Genomic DNA, 16,578 nt, shown 5'->3' with positions numbered 1-16,578 from the left:
CTCCTACCGCATCATACTTCTACCGCATCATACTTCTACTGCATCATACTCCTACCGCATCATACTTCTACCGTATCATACTCCTACCGCCTCATACTTCTACTGCATCATACTCCTACCGCATCATACTTCTACCGTATCATACTCCTACCGCATCATACTTGTACTACATCATACTCCCACTGCATCATACTCCTACCGCATCATACTTGTACTACATCATACTCCCACTGCATCATACTCCTACCGCATCATACTCCTACCGCATCATACTTCTACCGCATCATACTCCTACCGCATCATACTTGTACTACATCATACTTCTACCGCATCATACTTCTACCGCATCATACTTGTACTACATCATACTCCCACTGCATCATACTTCTACCGCATCATACTTGTACTACATCATACTCCCACTGCATCATACTTCTACCGTATCATACTCCTACCGCATCATACTTGTACTACATCATACGCCCACTGCATCATACTTCTACCGCATCATACTCCTACCGCATCATACTCCTACTGTATCATACTCCGACCGCATCATACTCCTACTGTATCATACTCCGACCGCATCATACTCCTACTGTATCATACTAGTACCGCATCATACTCCTACCACATCATACTCCTACCGCATCAATCTCCTACCGCATTTTACTCCTACTGTATCATACTCCTACTGTATCATACTCCGACCGCATCATACTGCGACCGCATCATACTCCTACTGTATCATACTCTGACCGCATCATACTCCTACTGTATCATACTAGTACCGCATCATACTCCTACCACATCATACTCCTACCGCATCAATCTCCTACCGCATTTTACTCCTACTGTACCATACTCCTACTGCATCATACTCCTACTGTATCATACTCCGACCGCATCATACTGCGACCGCATCATACTCCTACTGTATCATACTCTGACCGCATCATACTCCTACTGTATCATACTCCTACTGTATCATACTCCTACCGCATCATACTCATACTGTATCATACTCTGACCGCATCATACTCCTACTGTATCATATTCCTACTGTATCATACTCCTACCGCATCATACTCCTACTGTATCATACTCCTATTGTATCATACTCCTACCGCATCATACTCCTACTGTATCATACTTCTACTGTATCATACTCCTACTGTATCATACTTCTACTGTATCATACTTCTACTGTATCATACTCCTACTGTATCATACTTCTACTGTATCATACTTCTACTGTATCATACTCCTACCGCATCATACTCCTACTGTATCATACTTCTACTGTATCATACTTCTACTGTATCATACTCCTACTGCATCATACTCCTACTGTATCATACTCCTACCGTATCAATCTCCTACCGTATCATACTCCTACCGCATCATACTCCTACTGTATCATACTCCTACCGCATCATACTCCTACCGCATCATACTCCTACCGCATCAATCTCCTACCACATTATACTCCTACCGCATTATACTCCTACTGTATCATACTCCTACTGTATCATACTCCTACCGTATCATACTCCTACCGCATCAATCTCCTACCACATTATACTCCTACCGCATTATACTCCTACTGTACCATACTCCTACTGTATCATACTCCTACCGTATCATACTCCTACCGCATCAATCTCCTACCACATTATACTCCTACCGCATTATACTCCTACTGTACCATACTCCTACTGTATCATACTCCTACAGCATCATTATATCACTGTATCATACCATTACCGTGGGGATGGTAGCTCAGGAGGTAGAGCTGGTCGTCTAGCAATCCAAAGGTTGCTGGTTGGATCCCGGGCTCCTCCTGCTAGCATGCTGTAGTGTCCTTGAGCAAGACACTTAACCCCTCATTGCTCCTGATGGCTGCGTCCGTCACTGTTTGAATAATTGTAAGTCGCTTTGGATAAAAGCGTCTGATCAATGAATGTAAATGTAATTACTGTATTATACTCCTACTGTATCATATTTCTATTTTATCATAGTTAAACTGTGTTATAGACTATAACACGGTATGATACAGTCGAACTATAACTTATACTTCGACTGTATCACACTTCTACTGTATGAGTTTTACCATATTAGAGTTCTACTGTATCATACGTCAGTGTTATAGTTCTGCTGTATCATAATTCTACTGTATTATACTTCTATTGTATCATACTTCTCCTGTATCATACTTCTACTGTGTTATAGTTCTACTGTGTTATACTTCAACTTAATTTAACCTCTACTGTATCATACTTCTACTGTATTATAGCTCTACTGTATTGTACTTCGACTGTATTATACTTCTATTGTATCATACTTCTACCTTATTATACTTATATTCATCATAGTTCTACTGTATTATACTTCTACTGTGTTATTGTTCTACTGTGTTATACTTTAACTTAATGAAACCTCTATTGTATAATACTTCTACTGTATCATAGTTCAACTGTGTTATAGGCTATAACACGGTATGATACAGTCGAACTAGAAGAAGAATCTTTAATTATCACACCACACTACAACACATGCACACACACACTTTAGATGGTGGCCAGTTCAACTGTATTCTACTGTATCATACTTCTACTGTATTGTACTTCAACTGTTATAGTTCTACTGTATCATACCTCAACTGTATCATACATCTACTGTAATATAGTTTTACTGTATCATACTCTACTGTATCATACTTCTACTGTATTATAGTTTTACTGTATCATACTTCTACTGTGTTAGTTCTACTGTATCATAGTTCAACTGTATTCTACTGTATCATACTTCTACTGTATTATAGTTCAACTGTATCGTACCTCTACTGTATGATAGTTTTACTGTATCATACTTCTACTGTAAGTTCTACTGTATCACAGTTCAACTGTATTCTACTGTATCATACTTCTACTGTATTATAGTTCAACTGTATCATAGTTCTGTTAGTTATGTCTTATACTTCAACTTAATTTAACCCCTATTGTATCATACACCTACTTTATCATTGTTAAACTGTGTTATAGACTAACACAGTATGATAGTCGAACTCTAACTTATACTTCTGTGTTATAGTTCAACTGTATCATAGTTCTACTGTATTACAGTCGTACTATTATACTTATTTTATTGTAAGACATTACTCGTTTCACTACAAAATATCCAGACCAAACGCCATCACAACAATTTGTCATTTATGGGAAACCACCAGTGATGAGATGCAAACACGTAATCTCATCTAAAACGTTGTATTTTGAACATTTACTGCTCATGTGACATGAAAAATTAGATAAACCATCATTGACAGTGATTGGCTGTTTATTTTAGAGAATATAATAAACATAAACAACAGCATCTGTACAGCGGTGACACTCACCAGGTTCTGATGAAATACTGCACCAGCCCAGAAGCAAATAAACCCTGTTTAATATCTGTAAAGACACAGGGATGAGGATGTATTCTAGTTGACATGACGACCAGTTGGACTCTCTTCCAGCTGATCTGACTCCGGGGAAGAGAGGATGGGGAGGAGGAGGAGGAGGAGCAGGATCAGTCGCCTCCTGCTGTTCTGTATTTTCTTTAGGTCTTGATTTTCTCATCCAGTATTTTACAAAAATCAAAACCTAAAAAAACCACAGAGCAGCAGACACACTCAGCTCCTCCTGGGTGGGCGGGGCCTGCCCTGGGTGGGCGGGGCTCCTCCGGTGCAGGCGGGGCCTAATGTCCACCAAACAGGAAGCGGCTGTTTTCGGAACGAGGCGTCTTCCCCTTAAAGCATTTGGCAAAGTTTAGTGGAACGTTACTTCTTAGTATTCTGGAAGCCAAACTTTACCGGAAAACAGGAATTAGTAATAAAACATCTTCGACACCATGGCAACCATGACATCTTTAAAATAAACAAACAAAAACAAACAAACAAACAAACAAAAACAAACAACTAACCAAATAAACAATCAACCAAAAACAAACAAACAAACAAACAAACAAACAAACAAACAAACAAACAAGGCTTCCTGGGTAAATTCCTTTCCCAACGAGCCGCTGCACGACAGACGGAGCGTTTCGTTCAATCAAGCGATCCATCCCATAATCACATCATTCCAATGTATTATTCTATATGAATATATTAAACATAATTCGAATCTGAACCGACTTTTCCATTTCACCGTCTGACGTGTGTTTCCAAAAGTATTTCAGTCAAATATTTAAATTCACTTGCTGTGGAATTTAACTCAAGAAGAAAATCGTCTCAAAGTCTCCAAATTAAAATTTCACATTGATTCAAAAATGTCAAATTTCACGGACAGAATTTGAGTATCTTTAAAAATTGATTATTATTTTGGTCCCAGACTAAAGGTGCATCCTCGCCGCTCGGTGACGTCGCCGTGGAAACCAGCAGGTGTGTCCCACCTGTCGGAGCTGCAGAGTGATATGAACAGAAATATCATTAAAATATCAATACACCAGGACAATAAAGCATCAGTATCTACAACAAGCAGTAAAACAGAACGATATCAACACTATATGAATAAACACAAATTATTATTTAAATGGTAAATAATACAACTTCACTGAGACACAAGCAAATAATAAATATAATTTATTACATCAACAATAAATTTATGTTGCAACTCTGAACCTGTTTATTCCACCAGGTGTGTTTACATAATAATAATAATAATATAATGATGATAAATAAATAAAAAAATATTTTTATAATAATAATAAAAATGATTATAAATATTAATAAAAACAATAATAATAATAATAATGAGTAAATCAAATAAAAAAAATAAACAAAACATAAATAGTCCAATAAATGAAAAAAAGTATATATAATAATAATGTGTTGTCGTTCGGGTATAAATTATAATTACACATTCATCTATGTATTTATTTAGATTCGATAAGCGCAGACTCAGCAACTATCGATAGTGATTGATCGATCCTCGTCTTCTAGATCCTTCTGGGGTCCAACCAGCTGTTAGCTTAGCTTAGCTTAGTTTAGCTTAGCTTAGCTCAGCTTAGCTTCGCTGCCCGGGGCACAAACAGCGTCACACACACAAACTAAATAAATTGGTTTTAAAATGGTTAAAAAAAAGTGAAACATCGGTTTCCCGTTGGAGCCGTGTTGTTCTGGGGAGGGAGCGGAGGGAGCGGAGGGAGCAGCCAGTCTCTGTGCGGCGGCAGCGGCGCCGGCGGCGGGCGGCGGCCAGCGGGTTAGCTGTGATTAGCTCCGCTTGGAGCTCCGTCGGACCCTCCCCGGGGCTCGGAGCCTCCGTGCGGGGTCCACACTCACCTCGTCCGGCTCCCACCGAACCAACAGCGGCCTCTGCTCCCGCCCGAGGCCGCTGCACGGGGCCGCCGCACAGGGCCTGGTGCTGGGTGAAGGAGCAGGGAGATGTTGGGTGAAGCTGAAGGAGTCGACGGAGCAAAGACACCACGGGGCTGCGAACATCCAAGATGGCGGCGATCAGCTGCTCCGAGGGAGGGAGACACTGTCCCTCCTCTTCCTCCTCCTCCTCCTCCTCCTCTTTATCTTCCTCCTCCTCCTCCTCTTCCTCCTCCTCCTCCTCCTCCTCTTCCTCCTCCTCCTCCTCTTCGTCTTCCTCATCCTTACCTTCCTCCTCATCTCCCTCAACTTCATCTTCCTCCTCCTCTTCATCTTCCTCCTCTTTATCTTCTTCCTCCTCATCTCCCTCATCTTCCTCTTCATCTTCCTCCTCTTTATCTTCTTCCTCCTCATCTCCCTCATCTTCATCTTCCTCCTCCTCTTCCTCCTCTTTATCTTCTTCCTCCTCATCTCCCTCATCTTCATCCTCCTCTTCATCTTCCTCCTCTTTATCTTCTTCCTCCTCATCTCCCTCTTCCTCCTCCTCTTCATCTTCCTCCTCTTTATCTTCTTCCTCCTCATCTCCCTCATCTTCATCTTCCTCCTCCTCTTCATCTTCCTCCTCTTTATCTTCTTCCTCCTCATCTCCCTCATCTTCATCTTCTTCATCTTCTTCCTCCTTTCTTTTCCATCTTACTCTCATGGATATTTTAATGTTTTTTAAACCCAATTTTTGATGAATTAACGTAAAAATAAAATATAATAAAAATAATAATAAAAATATAAATGTTATATAATTAAATTTTCCTCATGTTTTGTATTTAATGTGGAAGCTCCTTGTGTTCTACTGTAAACAGTAAATAAATATTCTCTGGTTCAATGACCTGGATGCTTTTCAAATCACACACACACACACACACGATTGATGATTCAGCAGAATATAATCATTTGAACAAAACGGTTTTATTCTTGTTTTATTGCTGTGTTTAAAGACTCAACTCAGACAGTAACTTTATTTTCAAAATGTTGATAAATGAATCCGTTGAGTTTGATCTGAAGGTTTTGACGAACACACAGAAATAGGAACAACATAATAATTACAAACAGTTGTGTGAATATCCCAAAATAAAGAAACTAAAAAGATGTGTTTTCGTGGGAAACACCTACAGTAAAACAGGAAGCCTCAGCGGAAATATGAAATAAAAATAGAATATTAAAATCACAATCCATCAGCGTCAACACAGCTTGACATGGATGGAAACAGGTACAACACATTTGAACCTGAGACGCAGTATATAAACACCAAAGCTAAGGTTGATATGTCATGAGCAAAAGGCACAATAAATAAATAAATACACGTAATGAAATTAATGAAAACATTAATAAATAAGCAATTTCATGAATACATGAATAAATACATAAATAAAAAATAAAATAAATGGTAAAAAACAGAGTGAAACTGGGATGGAACTGCCTTTGACCCTGATCATTTAAACACAAGAATCATTCAATCAATAAGAAATCAACACAGAATCCAAACTTTTGGTTCAGCAAAATAAAATCGAAGTTTTGCCGCATTGAGCTCTGCTCATCTGGACGTTGAGCCGGAAATATTCAAATCTTTTCACAGGAAAATGTCAAGCTCAATGGACTGAAGTTCAACAGGAAAGACACACACACACACACACACACACACACACACACACACACACACACACACACACACACACACACACACACACACACACACACACACACACACACACACACACAGTCACATGACGTCCACAAAGCACTCGCTGGGGTTTCCCACGGCGATGCGGAACGACTGACGGGACCCGGTCAGTTCGGGTGGAGGTGAGGAGAGGTGGTGATCCTGGGAGGGGAGGGCGGCAGGGGGCGGAACGCTCACTTCCTGTCTGAAGGAGGCAGAGTCGCCGCCCGCAGCGCCCCCTGCTGGCCCGCTGCAGTGCGACCCGCCGCTGGGACTTCCTGTGGGACCTCCTGTGGGACCTCCTGTGGACGGAGGGAGGGACGATGGAGGATTCTGTCGTTACATCGTCCGCTGCTCGGTGGAAACCAACACGCAGTTTAACTTCCATAACAGGAAATAGTTTATGCATAAGCAAAAGAATATATCACTACGCTGACATTCATTCTCAGTGGAAGCTCTTCAACGACACATTGGTTCTAAAACCAGTCAAACTAGTAATACAACTAGATATACTAGTTACGAGAACAGAAAGGTACGGATGATGAGCGTCTGGATGAAGTTCTTCAATTCATCATCCAAGTCACATAACTGGGATTTCCAGGAGGGCGTGGCCACGTGATGTCGAACAAGCTGCTCTTACCTTCACCGTTGTGACTTCCTGTCTCCCCCCCGTGGCCAGGGAGGCTGGGGGGGGGGCGGGGGAGAGGGGGGGGGCTGTAGGGATGAGGGACGGGGAACTGGTACGGGAACACCGTCAGCAACTGGCAACCAGGAGAAGGAGACTGATGGAGCGGAGCCTCCACCAAACTGGACAGTCCATCTGCTGAGAGAGAGAGGTGAGACATGTCTGGAGGAGGCGGAGGAGGAGGAGCAGGAGGAGAGGTGAGGAGAGGAGGAGGAGGTGGAGGAGGTGGAGGAGAGACAGACCTTAACGTCAAGTATCTTCTCAGCACCATCCATGAGACGAGCAGACGTGATAATAAATAATAATAAATCGTATAAACATCATATTGTGGCTCTTCTCACCAGGACAGATGTCTCCAAAGATGTAGTAGCACTGCTCAGAGAAGGTCACCTTGTTGACCGTGTGCCGGATGTGTCCGGCCTTCAGCAGGTTCCCGGCGTATTTACGAGCTTCTCTGCGATCTGAGAAACCTTCCACGCGGTGATGGAGCCAGTCAACCACGTCAGAGCCTGAGGAGGCACAAAGATGGAGGTCATCTGGACACGGAGGTCATCTGGACACGGAGGTTCTGGACACGGAGGTCATCAGTCACCTATGAATGCGTTGGGGATGGTGATCTTCAGCCACATCCTGTCTCGTACCTCCAGCCCCGATTCAGGATCGGCCATCGTCTTGGCAATGGCCGCCATGTCGCTGTGGATGGACAGGTGAGACTCCTCCTGCAGTGCTACAGAGAGTGAGACAGATGACGAGAGTGAGACAGGCCCACCATGCTGGGGGGTGAGACAGGCTTACTATAGTGAGGGGTGAGACAGGCTTACAGTAGTGGGGGGTGAGACAAGCTGTCATGGCTGCGGTGTGAGAAACCCAGGCTGCAGGGTCGATGGGTCGCACTGGTTCACCTGGAGGTGAACACACAAACTGAGCACTGTGTGTGTGTGTGTGTGTGTGTGTGTGTGTGTGTGTGTGTGTGTGTGTGTGTGTGTGTGTGTGTGTGTGTGTGTGTGTGTGTGTGTGTGTGTGTGTGTCTCTCACTCCTGGGCAGGGTGAAGCAGCCTCTTGGTTGTGGATCCCAACACTTCGCTACTGTCAGAGTGATGGGACTGAGAGAGACAGACAGACAGACAGACAGTATTAGACTTGTAGGTTGTTCTACATGCAGGCATCTAGCTGATTCTAGATCTGTAAAGTAAATGACAGGAAGGTAAAGATCCTGAATTGACCTTTGAACTTTAAATGAAAACTCCATTTGAGATTGCAACGCAGGGTGTGTGCAGCTTCAGTCTCACCCTGGTTTGTGGACGACCTCCCTGAGGACTCGAACCGCCTCGTCGTTACTCATCTGCTCAAAGCTAACCTCGTTCACCTGGAACACACACACACACACACACACACACACACACACACACACACACACACACACACACACACACACACACACACACACACACACACACACACACACACACACACACACACACACACTTTGCAGCAGCTTTTCACAAAATGTGAAATAATAATAAAAACATAAATAAAAACATAAATAAATACCACCGGGCATGGATACGGCGTGGGCACGGCATGGGGGCGGGGACACGGCGTGCGGGCGTTGGCACGGACTGGGGGCGTGTACACGGCCTGGGGGCGTGGACAAGGCCTGGGGGCGTGGGCACGGCATGGGGGCGTGTGGACACGGCGTGCAGGCGTGTGGGCACGGCGTGCAGGCATGGGGGCGTGGGCACGGCGTGCGGGCGTGGGCACGGCGTGCTGGCGTTGGCACGGACTGCGGGCGTGGGCACGGCCTGGGGGCGTGGACAAGGCATTCGCACGGCGTAGGCACGGCCTGCGGGCGTGGGCACGGCGTACAGGCGTGGGCACGGCGTGCGGGCGTAGGCACGGCGTGGAGGCGTGGGCACGGCCTGGGGGCGTGGACAAGGTGTGCGGGCGTGGGCAAGGCCTGCGGGTGTGGGGGCGGGGACACGGACTGCAGGTGTGGGCACGGCCTGGGGGCGTGGACACTTCACGGTGCTTTCACAGCGTCACAGATGTTGAACGTGACACCAGGAAAAACACCCATGTATACAAACCACCATGTAAACCAGAGCTTCTCAATTATTTTCTGTTACTAACCCTCGGAAGAAGTAAACATTTCACGCCCCCCAACTCTCTGCCGCGACTGTAAATAGAATCATTTGTCTACAAAATTGTTATAAGTTCATCTCTGCATAACAATGTATCCTTATTAACATTAAAGAAAACAACAAAAGATAGATCAACTTACAACAAAGAATAACTTTATTAACATTGTTTTTTAGTCTGTAACAGAAAAGACTTAAAGTGCATTAAAAAAAAGAATTTCAATCCTTATTTAAACTGTAAACATTTCTTGACACAGTGTGTCCCCTCAGCATGAGGTGATGAGCGCCCCAAGTCCTTTTCTCATCCCTGCCTTGGCCTGTGCACCATCACTGCAAACACAAAGCAGTTCTCCCACTTTAGCCCGTTCTCAGTCAGGAAGCTGTCCAGCGTTTTGAATAGCTCTTCAACTGTGGCTCCATCTCTGACATATTTACAAAAAAGTAGATCCTCACGCAGGGAGTTTGTCACGTCAAAACGTACATAAGCGATAAACAAACAGTCTTTGTTGCTGTCGGTTGCTTCATCGAACTGTGAGGCAAAATGTTTGTCTTTGAGTTGATCTACCAGCTGTTCTTTAAGATCGTTAGCAATGTCATTTATACGTCTGGTGACAGTGTCATTGGACAGAGGATGGTTTTTATTTTTGCAGCAATTGCGTCGTCCAGCATGACAGAGACCATGTCTGATGCTGCAGGCGGTACCAGCTCCTCTGCTGTGGAGTGGGTTTTTTTTTTTGCACTGAGCAGTTTGTTTCGCCACCTTACATGATGCTAACAGTGCTCGCTGCTTTACTGAAGTAGCGTTCACAAAACGTGACGATTGTTGGCAATATTCGGCACGTTTTCGCTGAAAAAACTCAAGCGGCTTCTCAGCGTGATTGGGGTGTAATGTCTTTAAGTGACGCCTTCATTTATTTGGCTTCATGCTGTCCGCTGCCAACTTTTTTAGACACAGTAAACATTCCGCTCTTTCCTCGTCTCCCACCGTAGTCACGGTGAAGCCAAGCGCTGCGTACGCTCCGTCATATTTCCTCATCTCGGCTTTGGGGAGACTTACGTTTGTCTCGTTATCTCCGTCTCTCTCCACCTTTCTTTTCATCCCTGTTAAATATTTTTCCACGGTGTCTCTTAAGTGTTTGTTATCTGCACTTCATATCTCCTGCTCTGTGTTATGTGCTCTTGTTCGGTGCAAAAAACCCTACTCCCTGCGGCCAAAAAAAAGCATGTCCCCCCCCCCCCCCCCCGGCATGGCTCCGAGCTCCCCAGGGGGGCGCGCCCCACTATTTGAGAAACACATTGAATACACACCAATTTTGGTGTAAAACACTATATGAACTTTTTTACCTTCAAAATCATTCTGATGCTACACTGACTTGTAATATGGAGAACGGCACCTCCTCCACCCCCCACAATTTATGGAACTATGTCACTTCCTTGATGTTTGGCTCTGGTCATTACGTTTTTTTTGCCTGGTAAAATTTATATTAAAAAATCTGATTAATGATCAACTAGCCGCTCAAAATGTCAGGTAGTAATGTACATACAAATGAGACGGGCTAGTGCAGCACCCGCACCTCAGCCAACCACGCCCGCCCTCACTGTCATTGCAACACAGGGTTTACTTCACCCTCTGACCCGTGCGAGCCGATCTGGCAGGCCGAGCATATCCGGTACCTACAGCAGTAGCAGGGGGTCGATCCCCGCCCCGATCAGCGCTCGCTGAAGCGACGAGGTCCGTGCAAAGGGCGCTGTAACCGAGGTCTACATCATATTTACATTTGTAACATAGACTGGTATTGAAATGTGAACGATAAAGTTCAAATTTATCCGGTAAAATAAATTATTTTGGGAGACCGGACCGAGTTTTAGGACAGTGGTGTAAAAGTGTAATTGCGGCAAATCACGAAAGTTGCATAATGCTGCTTTAAGAACGAATTAAGGAGTGTTTGATTAGCCCAGCCCCAGCGGGCGCTCTACCTGCAGCAGCATGTCCCCGGGCTGGATGCGCTCATCAGAGGCCACAGCTCCGCCTTTCATGATGGAGCCGATGTAGATCCCTCCATCACCTCGGTCGTTACTCTGACCCACGATGCTGATGCCAAGGAAGTTGTACTTCTCTGCAACACAGAGGGGGCGGAGCTAAGCTGCTTCACCTGACAGACCACCACGCTGTGATGTCACAGTGTTATTGTCTTACTCACCCATGTTTAACATCACAGTGATGATGTTTAGAGACATGGTGGAATCTGTCACACTGCTGAGAGACACTGACTACATACAGAGAGAGAGTGAGAGAGAGACAGGGAGAGGAAGACAGGGTGAGAGAGAAACAGAGAGAGAGACAGGGAGAGGGAGACAGGTCAGACAAGACACAGATCTATACAGATATAAAAACACACATGGAGCTGTCTGTCTCTCTGATGTGTTACCGGGAGGTTTCATGTCTGTCTGTGTGTCTGTCTGTGTGTCTGTCTGTCTGTGTGACGAGGCTGCAGATGGCCTACACAGTGTCCTCCCCCTGACGGTTCACCCTCCTTCAGTCTGTCCTCTGCCAGGATCTCCATCCTCAAACCAAGATCAATATCCAGCAAAGTCTGCTTCACTCCCAGCCACCACACGCAGTCCCTGGGGGGCTTCCAGAGAGAAGGCCTGCAATGCATCATGGGAGACACCTGCCGTTACGATCTGCCTCAGACGAAAACACTTTCTATGTCCACATACCCAAGAACGGAGGCCTCCATCACCCGACAGCAGTTACACCACATCTGACGGTGTCAGAGGTACGAACCGACGGAGTTGTGGATCAAAGCAGAGCACCTTCAAAGAGGAACCACGAGCTGGAAGAACATCCACGGCTCCATCCACCACCACCACCACCACCACCACCACCACACGTAGATCAACCCGCTGACACACCTCACTGCTCCAGGGCAGAGAGCCAAGTCTCCATCAGGTTCAAAGGTCAAACAAAATGAAGTGGGACACTCCTCCCAGGCGTGGCTTTCTCCGTTTCCTTGGGAACTGGACAGAGACCCGTCCTGGAGCCGTGGAAGATGTAGAACCAGATGATTTCCATCTGCTTGTCCAGATATTTCCGAAGCGGACACAGCTGAAAAAGCTGATTAAAAGTTGGGTTTAGCACCGTGACGGTGTCTGCACAGGTTGCTGATGTAGGCGACATTTTCATTTGCCAGAACGTCTCATAATGACAAATGAGGGCTCAGTCGCTGCATGAAACCAAACCGGTTTAGGCTCTTACGCCAGAGCGGCCCAGACCTGGAACTCCTTCGGCAGCGCGGACGCTGCACCACCAAAGGTCCTCAAGCAGGAGGACCAGCTGATGTTCAACTTACACCCAAAACAGATTGTGGAGGACAAGCTGAGGGAAGCTCACCACCACCAGCAACATCTGGGAGGACTGAACTGAACCACAACATCTGGAAAACAACGCCCGGGAAGAGAGGATCTGCACAATCTGCAGAGAGTAAACAGCTGCTGAGGAAGGAAAAACTCACCTCCGGAAAGGCCAGACCCCACCCACCTCCACCCACAAATACCAACCACTACCACCAGCTATATCTATCATCCACCAGCAGCCATCAGCTGCTACAACCATCACCAACGACCACCACCCACCACCAGCCATAACTACCAACCACTGCCACCACCAGCCATAACTACCAACCACCGCCGCCACCACCACCACCGCCACCAGCCATAACTACCAACCACCGCCACCAGCCATAACTACCAACCACTGCCACCACCACCACTACCAGCCATAACTACCAACCACCACCACCACCAGCCATAACTACCAACCACCGCCACCACCAACAGTCATATCTACCAACCACCGCCACCACCACCACTACCACTACCAGCCATAACTACCAACCACCGCCACCACCACCACCGCCACCAGCCATAACTACCAACCACCGCCACCAGCCATAACTACCAACCACCGCCACCACCACCACTACCAGCCATAACTACCAACCACCACCACCAGCCATAACTACCAACCACCGCCACCACCACCAGTCATAACTACCAGCCACCGCCACCACCACCACTACCAGCCATAACCACCAACCACCGCCACCACCACCACTACCAGCCATAACTACCAACCACCACCACCACCAGCCATAACTACCAACCACCGCCACCAGTCACAACTACCAACCACCGCCACCACTACCAGCCATAACCACCAACCACCGCCACCACCAGCCATAACTACCAACCACCACCACCAGTCATAACTACCAACAACCGCCACCACCACCAGCCATAACTACCAACCACCGCCACCACCAGCCATAACTACCAACCACCACCACCACCACCAGTCATAACTACCAACCACCGCCATCACCACCAGTCATAACTACCAACCACCGCCACCACCACCACCAGTCATAACTACCAACCACCGCCACCACCAGTCATAACTACCAACCACCGCCATCACCACCACCACCACCAGCCATAACTACCAACCACCACCACCAGCCATAACTACCAACCACCGCCACCACCACCAGCCATAACTACCAACCACCGCCAGCCATAACTACCAACCACCACCGCCACCACCAGTCATAACTACCAACCACCGCCAGCCATAACTACCAACCACCATCGCCACCACCAGTCATAACGACCAACCACCGCCAGCCATAACTACCAACCACCACCGCCACCACCACCAGTCATAACTACCAACCACCGCCATCACCACCAGTCATAACTACCAACCACCGCCACCACCACCAGTCATAACTACCAACCACCGCCACCACCACCACCAGTCATAACTACCAACCACCACCGCCACCAGCCATAACTACCAACCACCACCACCACCAGCCATAACTACCAACCACTGCCACCACCACCAGTCATATCTACCAACCACCGCCACCACCGCCACCAGCCATAACTACCAACCACCGCCAACAGCCATAACTACCAACCACCGCCACCACCACCACTACCAGCCATAACTACCAACCACCACCACCACCAGCCATAACTACCAACCACCGCCACCACCACCAGTCATAACTACCAACCACCGCCACCACCACCACTACCAGCCATAACCACCAACCACCGCCACCACCACCACTACCAGCCATAACTACCAACCACCACCACCACCAGCCATAACTACCAACCACCGCCACCACTACCAGCCATAACTACCAACCACCGCCACCACCGCCACCAGCCATAACTACCAACCACCGCCAACAGCCATAACTACCAACCACCGCCACCACCACCACTACCAGCCATAACTACCAACCACCACCACCACCAGCCATAACTACCAACCACCGCCACCACCACCAGTCATAACTACCAACCACCGCCACCACCACCACTACCAGCCATAACCACCAACCACCGCCACCACCACCACTACCAGCCATAACTACCAACCACCACCACCACCAGCCATAACTACCAACCACCGCCACCACCACAACTACCAGCCATAACCACCAACCACCGCCACCACCAGCCATAACTACCAACCACCGCCACCACCAGCCATAACTACCAACCACCACCAGTCATAACTACCAACCACCGCCACCACATCCCGTCATAACTACCAACCACCGCCACCACCAGTCATAACTACCAACCACCGCCATCACCACCACCACCAGCCATAACTACCAACCACCGCCACCAGCCATAACTACCAACCACCGCCACCACCACCAGCCATAACTACCAACCACCGCCATCACCACCACCACCAGTCATAACTCCCAACCACCGCCAGCCATAACTACCAACCACCACCACCACCACCAGTCATAACTACCAACCACCGCCATCACCACCACCACCAGCCATAACTACCAACCACCGCCACCAGCCATAACTACCAACCACCGCCACCACCACCAGCCATAACTACCAACCACCGCCATCACCACCACCACCACCACCAGTCATAACTTCCAACCACCGCCACCACATCCCGTCATAACTACCAACCACCGCCACCACCAGTCATAACTACCAACCACCGCCATCACCACCACCACCAGCCATAACTACCAACCACCGCCACCAGCCATAACTACCAACCACCGCCACCACCACCAGCCATAACTACCAACCACCGCCATCACCACCACCGCCAGTCATAACTACCAACCACCGCCACCACCAGTCATAACTACCAACCACCGCCATCACCACCACCACCAGCCATAACTACCAACCACCGCCACCAGCCATAACTACCAACCACCGCCACCACCACCAGCCATAACTACCAACCACCGCCATCACCACCACCACCACCACCACCACCACCAGTCATAACTCCCAACCACCGCCAGCCATAACTACCAACCACCACCGCCACCACCACCAGTCATAACTACCAACCACCGCCACCACCACCAGTCATAACTACCAACCACCGCCACCAGCCATAACTACCAACCACCGCCACCACCACCAGCCATAACTACCAACCACCGCCATCACCACCACCACCACCACCACCAGTCATAACTCCCAACCACCACCAGTCATAACTACCAACCACCGCCACCACCACCACCAGTCATAACTACCAACCACCGCCATCACCACCACCACCAGCCATAACTACCAACCACCGCCACCAGCCATAACTACCAACCACTGC

General features: G+C 47.5%; 1 protein-coding gene across 1 annotated transcript in view; it reads right to left on the bottom strand.

Moving 5' to 3' along the window:
* Nucleotides 1–16,578, bottom strand: part of LOC307235250 (segment polarity protein dishevelled homolog DVL-3-like) — a gene marked incomplete at both ends in the record, with an annotated part of 32,002 nt that overhangs the window by 1,245 nt on the left and 14,179 nt on the right. Inside the window, 10 exons of the mRNA XM_080007281.1 lie at nucleotides 5,318–5,399; nucleotides 7,129–7,366; nucleotides 7,705–7,911; nucleotides 8,091–8,258; nucleotides 8,342–8,476; nucleotides 8,571–8,651; nucleotides 8,785–8,852; nucleotides 9,039–9,115; nucleotides 11,865–12,004; nucleotides 12,089–12,158. Of these exons, the coding sequence (XP_079863407.1) occupies nucleotides 5,318–5,399; nucleotides 7,129–7,366; nucleotides 7,705–7,911; nucleotides 8,091–8,258; nucleotides 8,342–8,476; nucleotides 8,571–8,651; nucleotides 8,785–8,852; nucleotides 9,039–9,115; nucleotides 11,865–12,004; nucleotides 12,089–12,158 (1,266 nt within the window). The remainder of the gene's footprint in view (nucleotides 1–5,317; nucleotides 5,400–7,128; nucleotides 7,367–7,704; nucleotides 7,912–8,090; nucleotides 8,259–8,341; nucleotides 8,477–8,570; nucleotides 8,652–8,784; nucleotides 8,853–9,038; nucleotides 9,116–11,864; nucleotides 12,005–12,088; nucleotides 12,159–16,578) is intronic.

The sequence above is a fragment of the Zeus faber genome (assembly GCF_960531495.2).
Source record: "Zeus faber genome assembly, chromosome: 9".
NCBI lineage: Eukaryota > Metazoa > Chordata > Actinopteri > Zeiformes > Zeidae > Zeus > Zeus faber.
This window is presented reverse-complemented; position numbering and strand designations above follow the sequence as displayed.